Here is a 27762-nt window from a genome sequence, read left to right as displayed (position 1 = left end):
ATTTCTTTATGGGATTCACCGGGAATTGTCTGGGGGATTTGTGGGATTTGTTTGTGGGATTTGTGGGATTTATTTATGGGAATCACTGGGAATTGTTTGTGGGATTTGTGGGATTTACTTATGGGATTCACTGGGAATTGTCTGGGGGATTTGTGGGATTTCTTTATGGGATTCACCGGGAATTGTTTGTGGGATTTATGGGATTTGTTTGTGGGATTTGTGGGATTTATTTATGGGATTCATGGGAATTGTCTGAGGGATTTGTGGGATTTCTTTATGGGATTCACCGGGAATTGTTTGTGGGACTTGTGGGATTTATTTATAGGGATTCACCGGGAATTGTGTGGGGGGACTTGTGGGATTTAGTTATGGGATTTGTGGGGTTTATTTATGGGATTCATGGGAATTGTCACAGGATTTGTGGGGTTTCTTTATGGGATTCACCAGGAATTGTTTGTGGGACTTGTGGGGTTTATTTAGGGGATTCACCGGGAATTGTCTGGGGGATTTGGGGGATTTATTTAGGGGATTCATGGGAATTCTCTGGGGGATTCATGGGATTTATTTATGGGGTTCACTGGGAATTGTCTGGGGGATTTATGGGATTTCTTTAGGGGATTCACCGGGAATTGTTTGTGGGACTTGTGGGATTTATTTATGGGATTCACAGGAATTGTTTGTGTGATTTGTGGGATTTGTTTATGGGGATTCACCGGGAATTCTCTGGGGGATTTATGGGATTTCTTTAGGGGATTCACCGGGATTCGTTTGTGGGACTTGTGAGATTTATTTAGGGGATTCATGGGAATTGTCACAGGATTTGTGGGATTTATTTATGGGAATCATGGGAATTCTCTGGGGGATTTGTGGGGTTTATTTATGGGATTCACCGGGAATTGTCTGCGGGATTTATGGGATTTAGTTATGGGATTCACCAGGAATTGTCTGGGGGATTTTTGGGATTTATTTATGGGATTCACCGGGAATTGTCTGGGGCATTTTTGGGATTTATTTAGGGGATTCATGGGATTCATTTGTGGGACTTGTGGGATTTATTTATGGGATTCATGGGAATTCTCTGGGGGATTTATGGGATTTATTTAGGGGATTCACGGGAATTGTTTGTGGGATTTATTTATGGGATTCACCGGGAATTGTCTGGGGGATTTATGGGATTTATTTAGGGGATTCACGGGATTCATTTGTGGGACTTGTGGGATTTATTTATGGGATTCATGGGAATTCTCTGGGGGATTTATGGGATTTATTTATGGGGTGGGGATTCACCGGGAATTGTTTGTGGGAGTTCTGGGATTTATTTAGGGGATTCACCGGGAATTGTCTGGGGATTTGTGGGATTTATTTAGGGAATTCACGGGATTTGTTTGTGGGATTTATGGGATTTATCAAGTTATTTGTGGGATTTATTTATGGGATTTATTTGTGGGATTTATGGATTTTTTAGTAGGATTTGTTTATGGGATTTATGGATTTATTTATGGGATTTATTTATGGGAATTTATGGGATTTATTTATCGGATTTTTGGGATTTATTTATGGGATTTATGTAGGGGATTTATTTATGGGATTTATGGGGGTTTTTTTATGGATTTTGGGGGATTTATTTATGGGATTTACGGATTTATTCACAGGATTTATTTATGGGAATTTCTGGGATTTATTTATGGGATTTATGGATTTATTTACAGGATTTATTTATGGGAATTTATGGGATTTGTGGGATTTTTTAATGGGGCTTATAGGATTTATTTATGGGATTTGTGGAATTTGTTGGATTGGCAGGATTTAATGGGATTCATGGGATTTATGGGATTCGTGGGAAGTATGAGATTTATTCAAAGGATTTGTGGGATTTATGGGACTCGTGGGATTATGGGGTTTATTTATGGTGTTTATGGGATCAGATCCCTCCCTTTGGGGTCCTTGGGGTGGCAGCAGCATTTGTGGGGCAGCTGCTGGGAGTCCTGGGCATATCCGGGATTGGATCCCAAAGATACCCAGGACGAGATTCCTGTTCCCTCTCCCAGGATTCCCTTCTCCCTCTCCAGAAGGAATTCTCCATTCCTTCTGTCAGAATTCCCATTCCTGCTCCCAGAATTCCCATTTCCTGCTCCAGGAATTCCCATCCCAGTGTGAGAATTCCCATTCCCAATCCCACTCCCAGAATTCCCGTTCCCGGTATCAGAATTCCCATTCCCACTGTCAGAATTCCCGTTTCTGGTGTCACAATTCCCACTCCTGGAATTCCCATCCCCACTGTCAGAATTCCCATTCCCGCTCCCAGAATTCCCACTCTTGCTGTGAGAATTCCGATCCCCGCTCCCAGAATGCCCATTCCAGGTGTCAGTGTTCCCATTTCCATTGGGACCATTCCCATTCCCAGTGCCAGCATTCCCGTTCCCATTCCCAGTGCCAGTGTTCCCGTTCCCATTGGGACGATTCCCATTCCCGGTGTCAGCATTCCAGTTTGTTCCCATTGGGACAATTCCCATTCCCGGTGTCAGCATTCCCATTCCCGTGTCAGCATTCCCGTTTGTTTCCATGGATACCATTCCCATTCCCGGTGTCAGCATTCCAGTTTGTTCCCATTGGGACAATTCCCATTCCCGGTGCCAGTGTTCCTGTTCCCATTCCCGGTGCCAGTGTTCCCGTTGCCATTGGGACAATTCCCATTCCTGGTGCCAGCATTCCCGTTCCCGTTCCCAGTGTCAGCATTCCCGTTTGTTCCCACTGGGACAATTCCCATTCCCGGTGTCACCGTTCCCGTTCCCATTGGGACAATTCCCATTCCCGGTGCCAGCGTTCCCGTTCCCATTGGGACAATTCCCGTTCCCGGTATCCATGGATATCCCGTTTTTTCCCCCCCTCCCGTGGGCAGTGACCTGCTGCAGAACGCGCTCCTGGTGCCGCTCAAGGTGCTCAAGGGCCACGCGCCCACCCTCGACCTCGGCGTGCTCGACGTCGCCTTCCACCCCCAGCAGCCCTGGCTCTTCTCCTCGGGCGCCGACGGCACCGTGCACCTCTACACCTGATCCGCCTGGGATCCACCTGGGATCCACTGGGATCCAGGGGGATCCACCCGGGATCCACCTGGGATTCACCTGGGATCCAGGGGGATCCACCCGGGATCCACCCCCAGCAGCCCTGGCTCTTCTCCTCGGGCGCCGACGGCACCGTGCGCCTCTACACCTGATCCAACGGGATCCGCCGGGATCCACCGGGATCCACCGGGATTCACCTGGGATCCAGGGGGATACACGGGGATCCACCCCCAGCAGCCCTGGCTCTTCTCCTCGGGCGCCGACGGCACCGTGCGCCTCTACACCTGATCCACCGGGATCCACCTGGGATCCACCTGGGATCCACCTGGGATCCACCAGGGTTCCAGGGGGATACACAGGGATCCACCCCCAGCAGCCCTGGCTCTTCTCCTCAGGCGCCGACGGCACCGTGCGCCTCTACACCTGATCCACCGGGATCCACCTGGGATCCAGGGGGATACACGGGGATCCACCCCCAGCAGCCCTGGCTCTTCTCCTTGGGTGCCGACAGCACCCTGCGCCTCTACACCTGATCCACTGGGATCCACCTGGGATCCAGGGGGATCCCTGGCTCTTCTCCTCCGGCGTCGACGGCACCTGACCTTCCCACAGGGATCCAGCGGGATCCACTGGGATCCCTGGCTCTTCTCCTCCGGCACCGTGTGCCTCTACAGCTTGACCTTCCCATGGGGATCCCGCGGGATCCACAGGGATCCGCCACTTTCTTAATTCCCAGTGCTCAATAAAGGCTTTTTTTGGATGTGATCCCGGGATCCCCGTGTGCTGGATTCTCCGGTTTTCCCATTCCCACAGCCCCCACATCCCCTCCATGCCCCCATTCCCACGTTCCCAACACGCAGAATTCCCAGGATCCACAGGAATCACGAGAGGCTTTTCTTGCATGGGATGGGATCTGGGGCAGGATTTGGTAAATAGGACCTGGAATGGGATTTTGGATAGGATCCTGAACAGGACCCCAATGGAAAAGCTGGAAGTGACCAGAACAGAGGATGAGATTCCCTGGATCTGGTTTATCCCAGGAAAAGAAGCCAGGGAATGGAGCAGGACCTGGAAAAGGATCTGGGATAGAACCTGGAATGGGACCTGGAATGGGATCTGGGATAGAACCTGGAATGGGACCTGGAATGGGACCTGGGATAGAACCTGGAATGGGGTCTGGGATAGAACCTGGAATGGGACCTGGAAAAGAATCTGGGATAGAACCCGAAATGGGATCTGGAATGGGATCTGGAATGGGATCTGGAATGGGATCTGGGATAGAACCTGGAATGGGATCTGGAAAAGAATCTGGGATAGAACCCGGAACGGGATCTGGAATGGGATCTGGGATAGAACCCGGAATGGGATCCGGACCAGGATCCCAAAGGAGAAGCCGGAGGTGGGGCAGAAATGGGGCAGGACCAGCCGGGAAATTCCAAGGTTTTCCCTGTGGGTGAGAGGCAGGAAGAGCCCCTGGATCATCCCCATGGAGACACAGGCGGGATCCGCCCCTTCCCATCCCCCAAATCCTGAGGAATCCCAAAATTCCAGAGTGGGATCGGGAGCCAAAAGCTTTATTTAAAAACAGGTCTCTGTACAGGGGGGAATTCCAGCTGGGAATTTTGGGAACAGATCCCGTCACCCACCGGGAAGCAGCAGAGAGGGACGGGCTGGAGGGGCGGGAATGGATCCCGGATCCATCGGGAAGCGGCTGCAGGGGCGGGACTGGGCTCCGTCCAGATCCCGGGATTCCGCAGCCGGATCCCATCCCCAATTCCGGCCGCTTTCCCACTTTTTTTGCCCCCGAGGATGAAGGCGATTGATGGAAGACTTTTCCCATGGATTGGGGTCCCCGGGGTATTGCTGAGCGGAGCCGGGAATTCCCAGGAATTCCGGGATTCAGAGGAGGAGCAGGAGGAGGAGGAGGAGGAGGAGGAGGCGTCCCAGGGTCTCCGAGCTGGGAATTTCCAGGAATTCTGGGGATTCTGGGATTCACAGGAGGCGGACGAGGCGTCCCAGGGTCTCGGCCACCTTGACCCGCACGGCCGGGACCGGATCCTGCAGCAGCAGCTTCAGGGCTGGAACCGCAGAGCAGGGATTGGGATTTGGGATTTGGGATTTGGGATTTGGGATTTGGGATTTGGGATTGGGATTTGGGATTGGGATTTGGGATTTGGGATTTGGGATTGGGATTTGGGATTTGGGATTGGGATTTGGGACTGGGATCGGGATTGGGATTTGGGATCGGGATTTGGGATTGGGATTTGGGACTGGGATCGGGATTGGGATTTGGGATCGGGATTTGGGATTTGGGATTTGGGATCGGGGTCGGGATTGGGGTCGGGATTTTGGATTGGGATTGGGATCGGGATTTGGGATTGGGATTTGGTATCGGGATCAGGATTGGGATCGGGATTGGGATTTGGGATTAGGATTTGGGTCGGGGTCGGGATTTGGGATCGGGATCGGGATTGGGGTTGGGATTTGGGATCGGGATTTGGGATTTGGGATCGGGGTTGGGATTTGGGATTGGGGTCGGGATTGGGATTGGGGTCGGGATTTTGGATTGGGATTGGGATTTGGGATTGGGATTTGGGATCGGGATTTGGGATTTGGGATCGGGGTCGGGATTTGGGATTGGGATTGGGATTTGGGACTGGGATCGGGATTGGGATCGGGGTCGGGATTGGGATTGGGGTCGGGATTGGGATTGGGGTCGGGATTTTGGATTGGGATTGGGATCGGGATTTGGGATTTGGTATCGGGATCAGGATTGGGATCGGGATTGGGATTTGGGATTGGGATTTGGGTCGGGGTCGGGATTTGGGATCGGGATCGGGATTGGGATTGGGGTTGGGATTTGGGATTGGGGTTGGGATTTGGGATTGGGATTTGGGACTGGGATTCGGATTTGGGATTGGGATCGGGATTGGGATTTGGGATCGGGATTTGGGATCGGGATGGGGATTGGGATCAGGACTGGAGTCAGGATCAGGATCAGGATTGGGCTCAGGATCAGGATCAGGAACAGGATTGGGGTTGGGATTGGGATCAGAATCAGAATCAGTCGGGATTAGAGTCAGGATTGGGATTGGGATTGGGATTGGGAATAGGATTGGGATCAGAATCAGGATTGGGATTGGGGTCAGGATTGGGATCAGGATTGGAGTCGGGATTGGGATCGGGATCAGGACTGATATCAAAATCAGGATCAGGGTCAGGATCGGGATCAGGATCAGGACCAGGATCAGGAACAGGATCGGGGTCAGGATTGGGATCAGGATCGGGATCAGGATCAGGACTGGGATCCCCCAGCCCTGGATATTGAAAACTCCAGGAATTCCCAGGAATTCCCACCCTATTCCCATGGCATTCCCATGGCATTCCCATTATTCCCATGGCATTCCCATGATTCCCATGGCATTCCCTCCCTGCATTCCTGCTCTATTCCCATCACATTCCCACGTTTCCCCTGCTGCATTCTCGCTCTTTTCCCCCTGGATTCCCCCTGGATTCCCCCTGGAATTTCTCTGCCTCCCCTGGATCAATTCCCGGCTCCCAGGAGCCTCTCCAGGGTTTGGGAGTGGGGCTTGGGACAGATTTTCCTGGGAAAATCCCATGGGATGGGATCCACTCCCAACCCAGCCCCAAATTCCCAGCACTCCCAATTGGGATTTTCCAATCCCCCCATCCCACAATTCCCGGTCCCGACGGATTTGCCGGATCTGGGAATTTTTATGGATTTTTTTTTCCCCCCCCAAAAAATGAGGATTTTATTCCCATTGTTATCCAGGATCTGAGGACTGACAGGGAAAGATTCCCAGCTGTTTGTCCTGGGATTTTTTGTTTTTTTGTTTTTTGGTGGGAAGAGCAAAAATTGGAATGAAATGAAATTTAAATAAAAGGCTTGGGATGAGCTGAAAAAATTAATATTAGCAGCTTGAGATGATCCCAAAAAAACGAAATTTAAAGGTAGAGGATGATCCCAAAAAATTAAAACAATTAAAATTAAACAATTTAAACAAAAACAATTAAAACAAAAAATTAAAATTAAACAAAACCCTAAAATTGAAAGGAAAAACTCTGGATGATCCCAAAAAATTAAAATTAAATGATTGGGATGATCCCACAAAACCCTAAAAGTGAAAGGAAAAACTCTGGGTGATCCCAAAAAACCCCTAAAATTAAAATGAAAGGCTTGAGATGATCCCAAAAAATTAAAATTATGGAACATTCAGGATGATCCAAATAAATTAAAATGTAAATGAAAGCCTCTGGATGATCCCAAAAAATTTAAATGGAGAGGCTCGGGATGATCCTAAAAACCTAAAATTAAAATTAAAGGTAGAGGATGATCCCCAAAAAAAAATTAACATTAAGGGCTCAGGATTATCCCAAAAACCCTAAAATTAAAGTTACAGGATGATCCCAAAAAATTGAAATTAAATGTTTGGGATGAACCCCAAAAAATCCCTAAAATTGAAATGAAAGTTTCGGGATGATCCCAAAAAATTCCCAGTGGAGTTTGGGGCTGATCCCAACCCCTCTAAAATTAAAGTGAAAGGGCTCAGGGTGATCCCGAGCAATGGAAACCTTGGGATGATCCCAAACAATGGAAACCTTGGGATGATCCCAAACAATGAAACCTTGGGATGATCCCAAACAATGAAACCTTGGGATGATCCCAAACAATGAAACCTTGGGATGATCCCAATGAAACCTTGGGATGATCCCAATGAAACCTTGGGATGATCCCAAACAATGGAAACCTTGGGATGATCCCAAACAATGAAACCTTGGGATGATCCCAATGAAACCTTGGGATGATCCCAAACAATGAAACCTTGGGATGATCCCAATGAAACCTTGGGATGATCCCAAACAATGAAACCTTGGGATGATCCCAAACAATGGAAACCTTGGGATGATCCCAAACAATGAAACCTTGGGATGATCCCGAGCAATGAAACCTTGGGATGATCCCAAACAATGAAACCTTGGGATGATCCCAAACAATGAAACCTTGGGATGATCCCAATGAAACCTTGGGATGATCCCAAACAATGGAAACCTTGGGATGATCCCAAACAATGAAACCTTGGGATGATCCCAATGAAACCTTGGGATGATCCCAAACAATGAAACCTTGGGATGATCCCAATGAAACCTTGGGATGATCCCAAACAATGAAACCTTGGGATGATCCCAAACAATGGAAACCTTGGGATGATCCCAAACAATGAAACCTTGGGGTGATCCCAATGAAACCTTGGGATGATCCCAAACAATGAAACCTTGGGATGATCCCAAACAATGGAAACCTTGGGATGATCCCAAACAATGGAATCCTTGGGATGATCCCGAGCAATGAAACCTTGGGATGATCCCAAACAATGAAACCTTGGGATGATCCCAAACAATGAAACCTTGGGATGATCCCAAACAATGAAACCTTGGGATGATCCCAATGAAACCTTGGGATGATCCCGAACAATGGAAACCTTGGGATGATCCCAAACAATGGAAACCTTGGGATGATCCCAAACAATGAAACCTTGGGATGATCCCAAACAATGAAACCTTGGGATGATCCCAAACAATGAAACCTTGGGATGATCCCAAACAATGGAAACCTTGGGATGATCCCAAACAATGAAACCTTGGGATGATCCCAAACAATGAAACCTTGGGGTGATCCCAAACAATGAAACCTTGGGATGATCCCAATGAAACCTTGGGGTGATCCCAAACAATGAAACCTTGGGATGATCCCAAACAATGGAAACCTTGGGATGATCCCAAACAATGAAACCTTGGGATGATCCCAATGAAACCTTGGGATGATCCCAAACAATGAAACCTTGGGATGATCCCAATGAAACCTTGGGATGATCCCAAACAATGAAACCTTGGGATGATCCCAAACAATGGAAACCTTGGGATGATCCCAAACAATGAAACCTTGGGGTGATCCCAATGAAACCTTGGGATGATCCCAAACAATGAAACCTTGGGATGATCCCAAACAATGGAATCCTTGGGATGATCCCGAGCAATGAAACCTTGGGATGATCCCAAACAATGAAACCTTGGGATGATCCCAAACAATGAAACCTTGGGATGATCCCAAACAAGGAAACCTTGGGATGATCCCAATGAAACCTTGGGATGATCCCAAACAATGAAACCTTGGGATGATCCCAAACAATGAAACCTTGGGATGATCCCAAACAATGAAACCTTGGGATGATCCCAATGAAACCTTGGGATGATCCCAAACAATGAAACCTTGGGATGATCCCAATGAAACCTTGGGATGATCCCAAACAATGAAACCTTGGGATGATCCCGAACAATGAAACCTTGGGATGATCCCAATGAAACCTTGGGATGATCCCGAGCAATGAAACCTTGGGATGATCCCAAACCATGGAACCTTGGGATGATCCCAATGGAAACTTTGGGATGATCCCAAACAATGTAAGGGGGAAGTGAACGGGATTTTCTTGGCCCCAATTCCTTCTCCACCCCCGTTCCCAAATCCTGGAGCAGCTCCCAGGAGCCGGGATCGCTTCCAGGGGTTTTTTTTTTCCCAAGTTTTTTCCTGGTTTTTCCCACATTTTTGGGGATTTTCCCCCATTTCTGTCGGGATCAGAGCCCCCCCCTGTCCCTTCCCCAGAATCCCAAAAATTCCCCGAATTCCGGGCGAGCTCCTCCTCCCCCCTCTGCTCCTGGAAGGGCCCTGGCAGCCGCTGGAAAAGCGAAATTTTTCCCTTTTTTAGAGTTTTTTGCGGCTCCCTTGGAAAGGTCGGGAATTTTCCGGGCTCAGCTCCACGGGATGAGGTCAGAGCTGAGAGGGGAAAATAAAAAAAATCCCGAAAATGCAGAAAAATGAGAAAATGAACTCATGGGGAGCGGGGGAGCCAGGAGGGCCCTTCCGGGAGGGCTCCGGTAGCCCGGAAAATGGGAATTTTTTTTCCCTAAAAATAAGGGATTTTTCCCCCAAAAAATTTAGGAAATTTGGCCTGAAAAATGGGATTTTTTCCCCCCAAAAATGGGATTTTTTTCCCCCTAAAAATGGGGTTTTTTTTCCTAAAAATTAAGGATTTTTTCGCCAAAAAAATGAGGGATTTCAGCCTGAAAAATGGGATTTTTTTCCCCCTAAAAATGGGATTATTTTTTCCCTAAAAATAAGGGATTTTTTCCCCAAAAAATTTAGGAATTTTGGCCAGAAAAATGGGATTTTTTCCCCCCAAAAATGGGATTTTTTTCCCCCTAAAAATGGGATTTTTTTTTCCCTAAAAATTAAGGATTTTTTCGCCAAAAAATGAGGGATTTTGGCCTGAAAAATGGGATTTTTTTCCCCCTAAAAATGGGATTTTTTTTTCCCTAAAAATGAGGAATTTTGGCCTGAAAAATGGGATTTGTTCTTCTGAAAAAATGGGGGGATTTCTCTCCCTAAAAATAGGAATTTTTCCCCCTAAAAATGGGTTTTTTTTCCTAAAAATTAAGGATTTTTTTCCTTAAAAATGGGGGGTTTTTCACCTAAAAAATGAGGAATTTTGGCCAGAAAAATGGGCTTTTTCCCCCTAAACATGGGATTTTTTCCCCCTAAAAATTGGGTTGTTTTTCCCAAAAAATGGGATTTTTCTCCCTAAAAATGAGGAATTTTGGCCTGAAAAACGGGATTTTTTTTTCCCTAAAAGTAAAGAACTTTGGCCTGATAAATGGGATTTTTTCCCCCTAAAAGTGGGATTTTTTCCCAAAAAAATGGGATTTTTCTCCCTAAAAATGGGGGATTTTGGCCTGAAAAATGGAAAAAATTTGGAAAAGTGGAAATTTGGAAATTTTGGAATTCGGGGATTCAGGGATTTGGGAATTCCCACTCACCGGAGATGAGCTGGTCCAGGTCCACCTGCTGGCCCTGCTCCTCGTCCATGTGGAGCACCAGGAACCCTGGAGGGAATTTTGGGATCAGGGACTGAAATATTCCCTAAAAACCCCAAAATTACCCCAAAAAAACCCCCATCAAAATATCCCAAAACTGAACAAAAACGGCTCAAAACGCCCCAGGGGTGATGCCACCCCCTGGTGACAAAAGCCACCACAGGAAGTGACCACACCAGGGACAAGTTTGGGGTCACCAGATGCTCCAAGATTCCCCAAAAACCACCCCAAAACCAGCCCAAAATGTCCTAAAACCACCCAAAACCAGCCCAAAATGTCCCAAAACCACCCCAAAACCAGCCCAAAATGTCCTAAAACCACCCAAAACCAGCCCAAAATGTCCCAAAACCAGCCCAAAATGTCCTAAAATCACCCCAAAACCAGCCCAAAATGTCCTAAAACCACCCCAAACCACCCCAGAATGTCCTAAAACCACCCAAAACCAGCCCAAAACCCCTTGGGGACCTCCAGGACCGATGCCACCCCTGGTGACAAAGGCCACCACTGTGGTGACACCAAGGAGAAGAGGGACCTGAGTTCATGTGGAGACAAGACTGGCATCACCAGAGACCCCAAAATCTTCAAAATTATCCCCAAAACCATCCAGGATCACCCCAGAACAACCAAAACCAGCCAAAAACCCCTTGGGGACCTGCAGGGCCGATGTCACCCCTTGGTGACAAAAGCCACCACTGTGACCCCAAAAGGTGGCAGAAGCAGGGGACGCGGTTGTGGTCACCAGGGACCCCAAAATCGTAAAAATCACCTCAAAAACCATCCAGGATCACCCCAAAACAACAAAACCCCACCCAAAACCCCCACAGGACCCTTCAGGGCCGATGTCACCCCTTGGTGACAAAGGCCACCACCGTGGTGACACCAAGGAGAAGAGAAACCTGAGTCCCCCTGAAGACAAGACTGGCTTCACCAGAGACCCCAAAATCTTCAAAATTACCCCCAAAACCATCCAGGATCACCCCAAAACAACAAAAACCAGCCCCAAAACCCCTTGGGGACCTGCAGGACCGATGTCACCCCTTGGTGACAAAAGCCACCACCGTGGTGACACCAAGGAGAAGAGAAACCTGAATCTACCAAGGGACAGGTTTGGGGTCACCAGGGACCCCAAAACCGTAAGAATTACCCCCAAAACCAGCCAGGATCACCCCAAAGCAACAAAACCAGCCCAAAAACCCCACAGGACCCTTCAGGGCCGATGTCACCCCTTGGTGACAAAAGCCACCACCGTGGTGACACCAAGGAGAAGAGGGACCTGAGTCCACCTGGAGACAAGACTGGCGTCACCAGAGACCCCAAAATCTTCAAAATTACCCCCAAAACCATCCAGGATGAGCCCAGAACAACCAAAAGCAGCCAAAAACCCCTTGGGGACCTGCAGGGCCAATGTCACCCCTTGGTGACAAAAGCCACCACTGTGACCCCAAAAGGTGGCAGAAGCAGGGGATGCGGTTGTGGTCACCAGGGACCCCAAAACCGTAAAAATCACCTCAAAACCCAGCCAGGATCACCCCAAAACAACCAAACCCCACCCAAAACCCCTTGGAGACCTCCAGGGCCGATGTCACCCCCTGGTGACAAAAGCCAGCACTGTGGTGACACCAAGGAGAAGAGGGACCTGAATCTACCGGGGACAGGTTTGGGGTCACAAGGGACCCCAAAATTGTAAAAATCACCCCAAAAACCATCCAGGATCACCCCAAAACAACCAAACCCCACCCAAAACCCCTTGGGGACCTCCAGGGCCGATGCCACCCCCTGGTGACAAAAGCCACCACCATGACCCCAAGAGGTGGCAGAAGCAGGGGACAAGTTTGTGGTCACCAGGGACCCCAAAATCTTCAAAATTACTTCAAAAATCATCCAGGATCACCCCAAAACAACAAAACCAGCCCCAAAGCCCCTTGGGAATCTCCAGGATTGATGTCACCCCCTGGTGACAAAGGCCACCGTGGTGACCCCAAGAGGTGACAGGACCTGAGACCAGCTGGGGACAAGTTTGGGGTCACCAGGGACCCCAAAACTGTAAAAATTACCCCCAAAACCATCCAGGATGACCCCAAAACAACCAAAACCAGCCAAAAACCCCTTGGGGACCTGCAGGACCGATGCCACCCCTGGTGACAAAAGCCACCACTGTGGTGACACCAAGGAGAAGAGAAACCTGAATCTACCAAGGGACAGGTTTGGGGTCACCAGGGACCCCAAAATCGTAAAAATCACCTCAAAAACCATCCAGGATCACCCCAAAACAACAAAACCCCACCCAAAACCCCTTGGGGACCTCCAGGGCCGATGTCACCCCTTGGTGACAAAGGCCACCACTGTGGTGACACCAAGAGGTGACAGGACCAGAGACCAGCTGGGGACAAGTTTGGGGTTACCAGGGACCCCAAAACCGTATGAATTACCCCCAAAACCATCCAGGATGACCCCAAAACAACCAAAACCAGCCCCAAAACCCCTTGGGGACCTGCAGGGCCGATGTCACCCCTTGGTGACAAAAGCCACCACCGTGGTGACACCAAGGAGAAGAGAAACCTGAATCTACCAAGGGACAGGTTTGGGGTCACCAGGGACCCCAAAATCGTAAAAATCACCTCAAAAACCATCCAGGATCACCCCAAAACAACAAAACCCCACCCAAAACCCCTTGGGGACCTCCAGGGCCGATGTCACCCCTTGGTGACAAAGGCCACCACTGTGGTGACACCAAGAGGTGACAGGACCAGAGACCAGCTGGGGACAAGTTTGGGGTTACCAGGGACCCCAAAACCGTATGAATTACCCCCAAAACCATCCAGGATGACCCCAAAACAACCAAAACCAGCCCCAAAACCCCTTGGGGACCTGCAGGGCCGATGTCACCCCTTGGTGACAAAAGCCACCACCGTGGTGACACCAAGGAGAAGAGAAACCTGAATCTACCAAGGGACAGGTTTGGGGCCACCAGGGACCCCAAAATCGTAAAAATTACCCCCAAAACCATCCAGGATCAGCCCAAAACAACAAAACCACACCCAAAACCCCACGGGACCCTCCAGGATTGATGTCACCCCTTGGTGACAAAGGCCACCACTGGGACCCCAAGAGGTGGCAGGACCTGAGACCAGCTGGGGACAAGTTTGGGGTCACCAGGGACCCCAAAACCGTAAGAATTACCCCCAAAACCAGCCAGGATCACCCCAAAACAACCAAACTCCACCCAAAACCCCCACAGGGCCCTTCAGGGCCGATGTCACCCCTTGGTGACAAAGGCCACCACCGTGGTGACACCAAGGAGAAGAGAAACCTGAATCTACCAGGGGACAAGTTTGGGGTCACCAGGGACCCCAAAATCTTCAAAATTACTTCAAAAATCATCCAGGATCACCCCAAAACAACAAAACCAGCCCAAAAACCCCTTGGGAATCTCCAGGATTGATGTCACCCCTTGGTGACAAAGGCCACCGTGGTGACCCCAAGAGGTGGCAGGACCTGAGACCAGCTGGGGACAAGTTTGGGGTCACCAGGGACCCCAAAACTGTAAGAATTACCCCCAAAACCATCAAGGATGACCCCAAAACAACCAAAACCAGCCCCAAAACCCCTTGGGAACCTGCAGGGCCGATGTCACCCCTGGTGACAAAGGCCACCACCGTGGTGACACCAAGGAGAAGAGAAACCTGAATCTACCAAGGGACAGGTTTGGGGTCACCAGGGACCCCAAAATCGTAAAAATCACCTCAAAAACCAGCCAGGATCACCCCAAAACAACCAAACCAGCCCAAAACCCCTTGGGGACCCTCCAGGATTGATGTCACCCCTTGGTGACAAAGGCCACCGTGGTGACCCCAAGAGGTGACAGGGCCTGAGTCCACCTGGGGACAAGTTTGGGGTCACCAGGGATCCCAAAACCTTCAAAATTACTTCAAAAATCATCCAGGATGACCCCAGAACAACCAAAACCCCACCCAAAACCCCTTGGGGACCTGCAGGACCGATGCCACCCCCTGGTGACAAAAGCCACCACCGTGGTGACACCAAGGAGAAGAAAACCTGAATCTACCGGGGACAGGTTTGGGGCCACCAGGGACCCCAAAATCGTAAAAATTACCCCCAAAACCATCCAGGATCAGCCCAAAACAACCAAAACCAGCCCAAAACCCCTTGGGGACCCTCCAGGATTGATGTCACCCCTTGGTGACAAAGGCCACCGTGGTGACCCCAAGAGGTGGCAGGGCCCGAGTCCACCTGGGGACAAGTTTGGGGTCACCAGGGACCCCAAAACTGTAAGAATTACCCCCAAAACCAGCCAGGATCACCCCAAAACAACCAAACTCCACCCAAAACCCCCACAGGACCCTTCAGGGCTGATGTCACCCCTTGGTGACAAAAGCCACCACTGTGGTGACACCAAGGAGAAGAGAAACCTCAGTCTACCAGGGGACAAGTTTGGGGTTACCAGGGACCCCAAAATCGTAAAAATCACCTCAAAAAACATCCAGGATTACCCCAAAACAACCAAACCCCACCCAAAACCCCCACGGGATCCTCCAGGGACGATGTCACCCCCTGGTGACAAAAGCCACCACTGTGACCCCAAGAGGTGGCAGAAGCAGGGGACGCGGTTGTGGTCACCAGGGACCCCAAAACCATAAAAATCACCTCAAAACCCAGCCAGGATCACCCCAAAACAACAAAACCAGCCCAAAATCCCCACAGGATCCTCCAGGGCCGATGTCACCCCTTGGTGACAAAAGCCACCACTGTGGTGACACCAAGGAGAAGAGGGACCTGAATCTACCAGGGGACAGGTTTGGGGTCACCTGGGACCCCAAACCCCCCCAGAACGCCCTGAAACCACCCAAAGCCACCCCAAAGCCCCTTGGGAGCCTCCAGAAGCAATGTCACCCGCTGGTGACAAATGCCACCAATGTCACCGCAGTGGGTGACAGAACCGGGCAGCACGACTGGGGTCACCAGGGACCCCAAGACTTTCAGAATTTCCCCGGAATGACCCGAAGCCGCCCCAGGGCCGGTGTCACCGGGGCGGGGGCACGGCCAGCGCGGCGTCCCCGCCGTCCCTCACCGGTGAACATGGCCGCCGCCGCACGCAGCTCCCGCCACGGGCTCTTGAAGTAGAAGAGGTTGGTGGAGATGAGGCGGCTCAGCAGAGCGGGGTGGCTGCGCATCTGCGGGGACAGCGGGGACGTTGGGGACAGCGGGGACAATGGGGACAGTGGGGACAGAGGGGACAGTGGGGACAGCGGGGGCATTGGGGACAGTGGGGACATTGGGGAGAGTGGGGACACTGGGGGTGTTGGGGGCAATAGGGACAGCGGGGGACATTGGGGAGAGTGGGGGCACTGGGGACAGTGGGGACAGCAGGGACATTGGGGACAGCAGGGACAGAGGGGGTGTTGGGGGCAATGGGGACATTGGGGACATTGGGGAGAGTGGGGACACTGGGGACAGTGGGGACAGCAGGGACATTGGGGGTGTCGGGGGCAATGGGGGCAATGGGGACACTGGGGACATCAGGGACAGGAGGGACATTGGGGTCATTGGGGGCAATGGGGACACTGGGGACAGTGGAGACATTGGGGACAGAGGGGACAGTGGGGACATTGGGGGCAATGGGGACATTGGGGGTGTTGGGGGCAATGGGGACAGCGGGGGACATTGGGGAGAGTGGGGACATTGGGGACAGCAGGGGCAATGGGGACAGTGGGGGTGTTGGGGGCAATGGGGACAGCGGGGGACATTGGGGAGAGTGGGGACACTGGGGACAGTGGGGACAGCGGGGACATTGGGGGTGTTGGGGGCAATGGGGACACTGGGGACAGCAGGGACAGGAGGGACATTGGGGTCATTGGGGGCAATGGGGACACTGGGGACAGTGGAGACATTGGGGACAGAGGGGACAGCGGGGACAGTGGGGGTGTTGGGGGCAATGGGGGCAATGGGGACACTGGGGACAGCGGGGACAGCGGGGACATGGGGGACATTGGGGACAGCAGGGGCATTGGGGACATTGGGGGACATTGGGGACAGTGGGGACATTGGGGGTGTTGGGGGCAATGGGGACAGTGGGGACATTGGGGACATTGTGGGAGAGCGGGGACAGCAGCGGTGTTGGGGGCAATGGGGACAGCAGGGACGTTGGGGACACTGGGGGCACTGCAGGGACTGGGGACATTGGGGACAGCAGGGACAGTGGGGACAGCAGGGACATTGGGGGTGTCGGGGGCAATGGGGACACTGGGGACAGCGGGGACAGGAGGGACATTGGGGTCATTGGGGGCAATGGGGACACGGGACAGTGGAGACATTGGGGACAGAGGGGACTGCGAGGACAGCGGGGACAGTGGGGGTGTTGGGGGCAATGGGGGCAATGGGGACACTGGGGACAGCAGGGACAGCGGGGACATGGGGGACATTGGGGACAGAGGGGACATGGGGGACAGCGGGGACAGCAGCGGTGTTGGGGGCAATGGGGACACTGGGCACAGTGGACACACTGGGGACATTGGGGACAGCGGGGACAGCAGGGGACAGTGGGGACATTGGGGACAGGGTGGGATTGGGGACAGAGGGGACAGTGGGGACTGAAGAGGTATTGGGGACCTTGAGGACACTGGGGACAGTGGAGACATTGGGGACATTGGGGACAGGGTGGGATTGGGGTCAGAGGGGACATTGGGGACATTGGGGATGTTGGTGTAGAAGGGACATTGGGGACACGGGGCAATGGGGACACTGGGAGGACTGGGGGGATGCTGGAATATGGGACATGGGGGACACTCTGGGCACGCAGGGAAATGGGAAAACCCCGAGGCCCCACGGGGTCCCCAACCCAATCCCAATCCCATCGCCACATTCCCAATGTCCCAAATTCCCAATGTCCCAAATTCCCAATATCCCAATATCCCAACATCCAAATGTCCCAATCCCAATATCCAATATCCCAATGTCCCCATACCCCAATATCCCAAAATCCCAAATTCCCAATGTCCCAAATTCCCAATGTCCCAAAATCCCCGTGATGTCGCACCAGGAACTTGGCAGCGTTGTTGATGAACTCCCCGTAGTTCAGCCCCCACACATTCCCATGTCCCAAATTCCCAAATTCCCAATATCCCAATGTCCCAAATTCCCAATGTCCCAATATCCCAAATTCCCAATGTCCCAATATCCCAATGTCCCAAATTCCCAATGTCCCAATGTCCCAAATTCCCAACGTCCCAATGTCCCCGTGATGTCCCCGTGATGTCGCACCAGGAACTTGGCAGTGTTGATGAACTCCCCCTAGTTCAGCCCCCACACATTCCCATGTCCCAAATTCCCAATATCCCAATGTCCCAAATTCCCAATGTCCCAATGTCCCAATATCCCAATGTCCCCATGTCCCAATGTCCCAACATCCCAATGTCCCAATGTCCCAATGTCCCAAATTCCCAAATTCCCAATGTCCCAAATTCCCAATGTCCCAAATTCCCAATATCCCAATATCCCCGCGATGTCTCACCAGGAACTTGGCGGCGTCGTTGATGAACTCGCCGTAGTGCAGCCCCACACATCCCAATGTCCCAAATTCCCAAATTCCCAATGTCCCACTATCCTGATATCCCAATATCCCAATGTCCCAAATTCCCAAATTCCCAATATCCCAATGTCCCAAATTCCCGATATCCCAATATCCCCGTGATATCGCACCAGGAACTTGGCGGCGTCGTTGATGAACTCCCCGTAGTGCAGCCCCCACACATCCCAATGTCCCAAATTCCCAATGTCCCAAATTCCCAATATCCCAATATCCCAAATTCCCAATATCCCAATATCCCAAATTCCCAATATCCCAATATCCCAATATCCCAAATTCCCAATATCCCAATATCCCAATATCCCAACGTCCCAGTGCTGTCCCCGCGATGTCTCACCAGGAACTTGGCGGCGTCGTTGATGAACTCGCCGTAGTGCAGCCCCACACATCGCAATGTCCCAATGTCCCAATGTCCCAAATTCCCGATATCCCGATATCCCAATGTCCCAATATCCCCGCGATGTCTCACCAGGAACTTGGCGGCGTCGTTGATGAACTCGCCGTAGTGCAGCCCCACACATCCCCATGTCCCAATGTCCCAAATTCCCAATGTCCCAATATCCCAATGTCCCAAATTCCCGATATCCCAAAGTCCCCGTGCTGTCTCACCAGGAACTTGGCGGCGTCGTTGATGAACTCGCCGTAGTGCAGCCCCCGCTCCTCCCGCAGGTGATTCCCGAACATTTCCCGGAGCCCCTCGCAGCCCAGGCTGGGCCCGCACATCCTCAGCGCGAACTTGCACGCCTGGAAAACCGGGAACGCCGGGAATTCTCCGTGGGTGGGGGATCCCGCCGGGCCTCAGGGAGCCCCGGTGATTCCCGGCAGTCCCACCTTGACCACGTCGGGCTGGGGGTCCTGCAGGTGCAGCAGGAGCGTCACCAGCCCGTTGAGGATCTGCTCCGAGAACACCTCGGAGTCGGAGCGGCTGAAGCGGGACAGGTTCCCGAAGAGGAGGATGGAGGAGTGCCGGAGCTCCGCGTGTTCCTGGGAAAACGGGGATACACGGGAATCACGGCGGGAAATCCCATGGATCCCATCCTGGGATCCCCAAATCCCACCCTGGGATCCCAAAATCCCATCCTGGGATCCCGCCATTCCCAATCATGGTAATCCCACCATTCCCAATCATGGTAATCCCACCATTCCCATCCTGGGATCCCCAAATCCCATCCAATGATCCCAAAATCACCATCCTGCCATTCCCACCATTCCCAATCCTGGGATCCCCAAATCCCACCCTGGGATCCCACCATTCCCAATCATGGTAATCCCACCATTCCCATCCTGGGATCCCCAAATCCCACCCTGGGATCCCAAAATCACCACCTTGCCATTCCCACCATTCCCATCCTGGGATCCCCAAATCCCATCCAATGATCCCAAAATCACCACCTTGTCATTCCCACCTTTCCCACCCTGGGATCCCCAAATCCCAGCCTGGGATCCCAAAATCACCACCTTGCCATTCCCACCTTTCCCACCCTGGGATCCCCAAATCCCAGCCTGGGATCCCAAAATCACCATCCTGCCATTCCCACCTTTCCCACCCTGGGATCCCCAAATCCCATCCTGTGATCCCACCATTCCCAATCATGGTAATCCCACCATTCCCATCCTGGGATCCCCAAATCCCAGCCTGGGATCCCACCATTCCCAATCATGGTAATCCCACCATTCCCATCCTGGGATCCCATCATTCCCAATCATGGTAATCCCACCTTTCCCACCCTGGGATCCCCAAATCCCACCCTGGGATCCCACCATTCCCAACCATGGTAATCCCATCATTCCCAATCCTGGGATCCCAAAATCCCATCCAATGATCCCAAAATCACCACCTTGCCATTCCCACCTTTCCCATCCTGGGATCCCAAATCCCTGTGCTCTGATCCCACCATTCCCATCCCGTTTTTCCCACCATCCCAATCCTGGTTGTCCCCCAAGCCTGGGGCAAATCCCAGTGGGACAATCCCAATGGGAGAATCCCAAAGGATCAATCCCAGTGGGACAATCCCAATGGGACAATTCCAACAGGGAAAACCCCAATGGGACAATCCCAAGGGGACAATTCCAACGGGAAAATCCCAAAGGACTAATCCCAGTGAACCAATCCCAGTGGGACAATCCCAATGGGCCAATGCCAACAGGAAAATCCCAATGGAAAAATCCCAATGGGAAAATCCCAGTGGGCCAATCCCGATGGAAAAATCCTGGTGGGACAATTCCAATGGGGAAAATCCCAACGGGAAAATCCCAATGGGAAAATCCCAACAGGCCAAACCCAACAGGAAAATCCAGATGGACCAATCCCAATGGGACAATTCCAAGGGGAAAATCCCAAAGGACTAATCCCAGTGGAACAATCCCAGTGGACCATTCCCAATGGGACAATACCAACAGGAAAATCCCAACAGGAAAATCCCAATGGAAAAATCCCAATGGGAAAATTCCAATGGGCCAATACCAACGGGACAATCCCAATGGAACAATCCCAGTGGGAAAATCCCAGTGGGACAATTCCAACGGGGAATACCTAACCGGAAAATCCCAATGGGAAAATTCCAATGGGCCAATACCAACAGGAAAATCCCAATGGGACAATTCCAATGGGGAAAATCCCAATGGGCTAATCCCAATGGGACAATTCCAATGGGGAAAATCCCAATGGGCTAATCCCAATGGGACAATTCCAATGGGGAAAATCCCAATGGGCTAATCCCAATGGGACAATTCCAAGGGGAAAATCCCAAAGGACTAATCCCAGTGGAACAATCCCAATGGGCCAATACCAACAGGAAAATCCCGATGGGAAAATCCCAATGGGAAAATTCCAATGGGCCAATACCAATGGGAAAATTCCAATGGAACAATCCCAGTGGGACAATCCCAATGGAACAATCCCAACAGGAAAATCCCAATGGGAAAATCCCAGTGGGACAATCCCAACAAGGAAAATCCCAATGGGCCAATCCCAACAGGAAAATCCCAATGGGACAATTCCAATGGGGAAAATCCCAACGGAAAAATCCTGGTGGGAAAATTCCAATGGGCCAATCCCAACGGAACAATCCCAACGGGAAAATCCCAATGGAACAATCCCAATGGACCAATCCCAACGGGCCAATCCCAACGGGCCAATCCCAACGGGCCAATCCCAATGGACCAATCCCTAAGGGACAATCCCAATGGACCAATCCCAACGGGCCAATCCCAATGGACCAATCCCAATGGGACAATCCCAACGGGACAATCCCAGTGGGACCCTCAGCCCAGCACGGGGGCACGGATGAAGATCCAGCAGAAACCCCAGCCCGAGGAGAAACCCGGGATGGACCCAAGGCCGTTCCCGGCTCCGGGAATTGCGGGCGGGCGGCTGCTCACGCTGTCGAAGAAGGGCCGGATGCGGATGGCGACGCGGAGCAGCATGGATTGCACGTCCCGCTCCTCCAGGTGATCCAGGATCTTGGAGAGGCTGGACATGGCCTCCAGCGCCAGCAGATTGTTGGGATCGTCCTTGTCGTCCATGCCATTGACCATGGAGGCCAGCAGCTGCGAGCCGTGCCTCCGGATCTGCCGGGAAAAACCGGGATCGCAGCCGAGGGAAAACCGGGATTGCAGCTGGGAAAACCGGGATCGCAGCCGGGAAAACCGGGATACGGAGCCGGGGAAACCGGGATTGCAGCCGGGGGAAACCGGGATCGCAGAGGGAAAACTGGGATCGCAGAGGGAAAACCAGGATTGCAGCCGGGAAAACCGGGATCGCAGCCAGGGAAACCGGGATCGCAGAGGGAAAACTGGGATTGCAGCCAGGGAAACTGGGATCACAGAGGGAAAACTGGGATTGCAGAGGGAAAACCGGGATTGCAGAGGGAAAACCGGGATCGCAGAGGGAAAATCGGGATTGCAGCCGGGGAAACCGGGATCGCAGAGGGAAAACTGGGATCGCAGCCGGGGAAACTGGGATCACAGCTGGGAAAACCGGGATTGCAGCCAGGGAAACCGGGATCGCAGCTGGGAAAACCGGAATTGCAGCCGAGGAAACCAGGATTGCAGAGGGAAAACCGGGATTGCAGAGGGAAAACCGGGATTGCAGAGGGAAAACCGGGATCGCGGCCGGGAAAACCGGGACCGCAGAGGGAAAACCGGGATCGCAGCGGAGGAAACCAGGATCGCAGAGGGAAAACCGGGATTGCAGCTGGGAAAACTGGGATTGCAGCTGGGAAAACCGGGATCACAGCTGGGAAAACTGGGATCGCAGCCAGGAAAACCGGGATCGCAGAGGGAAAACCAGGATCGCAGCTGGGAAAACTGGGATATGGAGCCCCGGGAGGGTGGCAGGGATTGTCCCAGAGAAAAGTGGGATTGAAGGGATCCCGGGGGATCCAGGGCGGGATCTGCTCCCAGGGAATGGGACAGGACCCAGGGAAAGGCCTCAGGTTGGGATTGTCGGGAATGTTCCCCTGGAATTTGGTGGAATTCTGGGATTTGGGGCCTTGGGAAGCAGGGCAGGGACTGAGGCCGAGGATTCCCGGGAGAAGCTGGGAAAAGGGGCTGATCCCAGCTGGAATTCCCGCGGCTCCGGGAAACATTCCTGGGGATCCCTGGAAAACGGGGCTGGGGAAAGGCTCCGGCACTTCCCAGGATTCCTGGAAATGGCTCCAGAAAATTTCCCGGGAGCCGCTGAGGGATTTTAAGGATTCGGAGCCTCCTGGTGCATCCCAATCCCTGGAGCTCCCTCCCCATCCCACAAAAACTCATCCCAACATTCTGGAGGGAATCCATTCCCGGTGCCCCTGCAAACGCCCAGTCCCACCTGCTCCGGGGATCCCGAGGCCACGTTGCCGAGCCCGCGGAGCGCCAGGACGCGCACCAGGAGGCAGGAATCCTTCTCCAGAGCCGTCAGCGCGTCCACGAGCGGCTCCAGCAGGAGCAGGTCGTTCACCACGTTGTGGTTGAGGAGCTGGAGAAGGGAAAAAAACCTCGGGATAGGCCGGGAAAAATCCCCCGGGATGGATGAGGGGGGAGCTCGTGGATGGATGGATGGATGGAGGGATCCATGGATGGATTCATGGATGGATTCATGGATGGATCCATGGGATGGATCCATGGATGGATTCATAGATGGATTCATGGATGGATTCATGGGATGGATGGAACCATGGATGGATCCATGGATGGATTCATAGATGGATCCATGGGTTGGATGGATCCATAGGATGGATGGATCCATGGATGGATTCATAGATGGATTCATGGATGGATCCATGGGATGGATCCATGGATGGATTCATGAATGGATTCGTAGATGGATCCATGGGATGGATGGATCCATGGGATGGATGGATCCATGGGATGGATTCATAGATGGATTCATGGATGGATCCAGGGGATGGATCCATGGGATGGATGATGGATCCATGGATGGATTCATAGATGGATTCATGGATGGAGAGATTCATGGATGAATGGATGTATCCATGGATCCACGGATGGATGGATCTAGGGATGGATCCATGGATGGATGGATCCATGGATGGATTCATGGATGGATGGATCCATGGATGGATTCATGGATGGATCGATCCATGGATGGATTCATGGATGGATCCATGGGATGCATTCATGGATGGATCCATGGGATGCATTCATGGATGGATGGATGGATCCATGGACAGATGGATCCATCCATCCATGGACAGATGGATCCACGGATGGATGGATCTAGGGATGGATCCATGGATGGATGGATGGGTGATGGATGAATGAGGGATGGACAGATCCAGGGATGGATCCATGGATGGATGGATGGCAGATGGATGGATCCATGGGATGCACGATGGATCCATGGACAGACGGATGGACGGACGGACGGACGGACGGATCCGTGGATCCATGGAGCACAGAGCAGGGCCCATTCCCGCATTTCCCGCTCACCTCGGCCAGGAAGGCGCTGCTGGTCACCCTCTGGCATTCCAAGGCGCTGCCCAGCACCGGGATGAGGCTCCGGACGATGGGCGGCAGCCGGGGCCCGCAGCGCCGAGCCATCGCCCTGGGGGGAACAGCGCTGCCAGGAATCCCGGGAATCCCGGGAATCCCTGTCCCCAGGCAGGACTGCACCCCGCATGGAAAACCAGGACTGACCCACAGAGAAGGATCTGGAACATCCCGGACACCCCATCCGGGATTTCTTTGGGATGAGTTCCCCCAAAGTTGGGTAATCCCAATCCCGACCCGGGAGTTATTCCCGGATGTTTTGGGAATTTTTTCCCCATTATTCCCGAATGATGGGATGGGATGCACTGGGATACTCCAGGAATGCCAGGGATGCAGCAGGAGGAGGAGGAGGAGGAGTTTTCCATGGGGACCTTTGGGATCCCATGGAACTGGGGAGGGAACAGGGAAGGGAATGAGCCACAGGAATGATGGGAAATGTGGGATGGGCGGGGAACGGTGGGATTGGAAACTCCGGGAATTCCGCAGTGGGATCGGGGACACCGGGAATTCCATGGTGGGATCGATGGCGCTGGAATTCCACAGCGGGTTTGGATGGACGGATGGATCCACACTGGGAATTCTGCACTGGGATCAGAGACTGGGAATTCCACGGGGGACTGGAAACAACTGGGAACCCCATACTGGGATCAGAGGCACTGGGAATTCCATAGTGGGATTGGAGACACTGGGAATCCCATACTGGGATTGGAGACACTGGGAATTCCATAGTGGGATCAATGACACCGGGAATTCCATTTTGGGATGGGTGACACTGGGAATTCCACACTGGGATTGGAGACACTGGGAATCCCATTTTGTGATTGGACACACTGAGATTTCCATACTGGGATTGGAGACACCGGGAGTCCGGTTTTGGGATTGGACACACTGGGAATTCCATACTGGGATGGGTGACACTGAGGATTCCACACTGGGATTGGAGACACTGGGAATTCCATACTGGGATCAATGACACTGGGAATTCCATACTGGGATGGGTGACACTGAGGATTCCATACTGGGATTGGAGACACTGGGAATTCCATACTGGGGTTGGAGAGTCTGGGAATTCCATACTGGGATTGGAGACACCGGGAATCCCATACTGGGATTGGACACACTGGGAATCCCATACTGGGACTGGAGACACTGGGAGTCCCATACTGGGATTTGAGACATCGGGAATTCCATTTTGGGATGGGTGACACTGGGAATTCCACACTGGGATTGGAGAGTCTGGGAAATCCATACTGGGACTGGAGACACAGGGAGTCCCATTTTGGGATTGGAGACATGGGAATTCCATACTGGGATTGGAGACACTGGGAATTCCATACTGGGATCAATGACATTGGGTATTCCATACTGGGATGGGTGACACTGAGGATTCCATACTGGGATCAGTGACATCGGGAATCCCATGCTGGGACTGGGGACACTGGGAATCCCATACTGGGATCAGTAACACCGGGAATTCCATTTTGGGATCAGAGGCACTGGGAATCCCACACTGGGATTGGAGACACTGGGAATCCCATACTGGGATTGGAGACACCGGGAATTCCATACTGGGATTGGAGGCACTGGGAATCCCACACTGGGACCAATGACACTGGGAATTCCATACTGGGATTGGAGGCACTGGGAATCCCATACTGGGATTGGAGACACCGGGAATTCCATTTTGGGATTGGAGACACCAGGAATTCCACAGCGGGACCAACTTCCAGCTCCAGCTGCCTCCACCCCTCCGCATTCCCGGGAGCGAAATGATCCCAACCCCACCCAAAAAGCCCCGGAATTGCCTGGGAAGCTCCCGCAGGATTCCCTACCCGGCCAGGAGGGCGATTCCGTCGTGGTGCCGCTCGGGAATTTCCATCAGTTCCCAGCCCCCGGCGCTCCCCACGTCCTGCACGACGTCGGCGTTCCCGGCCCGCGCCAGCATCGCCCTCAGCGTCTGCACCGCGCAGCTGGAACAGCGGGATCGGGGTCGGGGTCGGGATCTGGGATCTGGAGTCGGGGTGGGACCGGGGGATGCAACTGGGATCGGGATTGGGATGGGATCTGGGGTTGGATTTGGGATTGGGTTTGGGATTTGATTCAGGATCGGATTGGGGATTGTGTTTGGGGTTGGATTTGGGGTTGGATTAGGGATTAGATTCAGGATCGGATTTGGGGTTGGGTTTGGGATTAGATTTGGGGTTGGGTTTGGGGTTGGATTCAGGATCAGATTTAGGATTGGTTTGGAGATTGGGTTCGGGATTGGATCTGGGGTTGGATTTGGGATTGGGTTTGGGATTTGATTCAGGATCGGATTGGGGATTGCGTTTGGGATTGGATCTGGGGCTGGATTTGGGATTAGATCCAGGATCAGATTCAGGACTGGATGTGGGGTTGGATTTGGGATTGGATCTGGGGTTGGATTTGGGATTAGATTTACAGCGGGATTGGGGTCGGGATCGGGATCTGGGATCTGGGATCTGGAGTCGGGGTGGGATCTGGGGATGCATCTGGGATTGGGATTGGATTTGGGGTTGCATCTGGGATTGGGTTTGGGGTTGGATCTGGGGCTGGATTTGGGGTTGGGATTGGATCTGGGGTTGGATTTGGGATTAGATTCAGGATCGGATTGGGGATTGGATCTGGGGTTGGATTTGGGTTTGGATTCAGGATCAGATTTGGGATCACATTCAGGATCAGATTTGGGATTGGGTTCGGGATTGGATCTGGGGTGGGATTTGGGTTTGGATTCAGGATCAGATTTGGGATTGGGTTTGGGATTGGATTTGGGATTGGATCAGGGATTGGATCAGAGGTTGGATTTGGGATTAGATTCAGGATCAGATTGGGGATTGGGTTTGGGATTGGATCCTGGGTTGGATTTGGGATCTGATTCAGGATCAGATTGGGGATTGGGTTTGGGATTGGATTTGGGGTTGGATTCAGGATCGGATTTGGGATTGGGTTTGGGGTTGGGTTTGGGGTTGGATTCAGGATCGGATTCAGGCCTGGATTCGGGACTGGATTTGGGATTGGATCTGAGGTTGGATTTGGGGTTGGATTCAGGATCGGATTGGGGATTGGGTTTGGGGTTGGATCTGGGGTTGGATTTGGGGTTGGATTTGGGATTGGGTTTGGGGTTGGATCTGGGGTTGG

General features: G+C 52.4%; 2 protein-coding genes across 3 annotated transcripts in view; one reads left to right on the top strand and one right to left on the bottom strand.

The window, feature by feature from the left end:
• Positions 1–3827, top strand: part of BOP1 (BOP1 ribosomal biogenesis factor) — a 104157-nt gene extending 100330 nt beyond the window's left edge. Inside the window, exons 16-17 of one of the 2 annotated variants that reach the window (XM_077189859.1) lie at positions 2900–3049; positions 3211–3827. In XM_077189859.1, coding sequence (XP_077045974.1) covers positions 2900–3049; positions 3211–3214 — 154 coding nt within the window. In that variant the 3' untranslated portion in view covers positions 3215–3827. Of the gene's footprint in view, positions 1–2899 lie in introns of both variants that reach the window. The other variant, XM_077189853.1, reaches the window with a different exon arrangement.
• Positions 3828–4908: 1081 nt separating this feature from the next.
• The window catches only part of MROH1 (maestro heat like repeat family member 1), a 241668-nt gene continuing 218814 nt past the window's right edge, over positions 4909–27762 (bottom strand). The window contains 9 exon segments of the mRNA XM_077174443.1: positions 4909–5140; positions 10953–11018; positions 16099–16201; positions 19222–19356; positions 19444–19596; positions 21994–22182; positions 23426–23572; positions 24547–24661; positions 26439–26576. Coding sequence (XP_077030558.1) covers positions 5055–5140; positions 10953–11018; positions 16099–16201; positions 19222–19356; positions 19444–19596; positions 21994–22182; positions 23426–23572; positions 24547–24661; positions 26439–26576 — 1132 coding nt within the window. The 3' untranslated portion in view covers positions 4909–5054.

This window comes from Agelaius phoeniceus, chromosome 1 (genome assembly GCF_051311805.1).
Source record: "Agelaius phoeniceus isolate bAgePho1 chromosome 1, bAgePho1.hap1, whole genome shotgun sequence".
In the NCBI taxonomy this organism is placed as follows: Eukaryota; Metazoa; Chordata; class Aves; order Passeriformes; family Icteridae; genus Agelaius; species Agelaius phoeniceus.
This window is presented reverse-complemented; position numbering and strand designations above follow the sequence as displayed.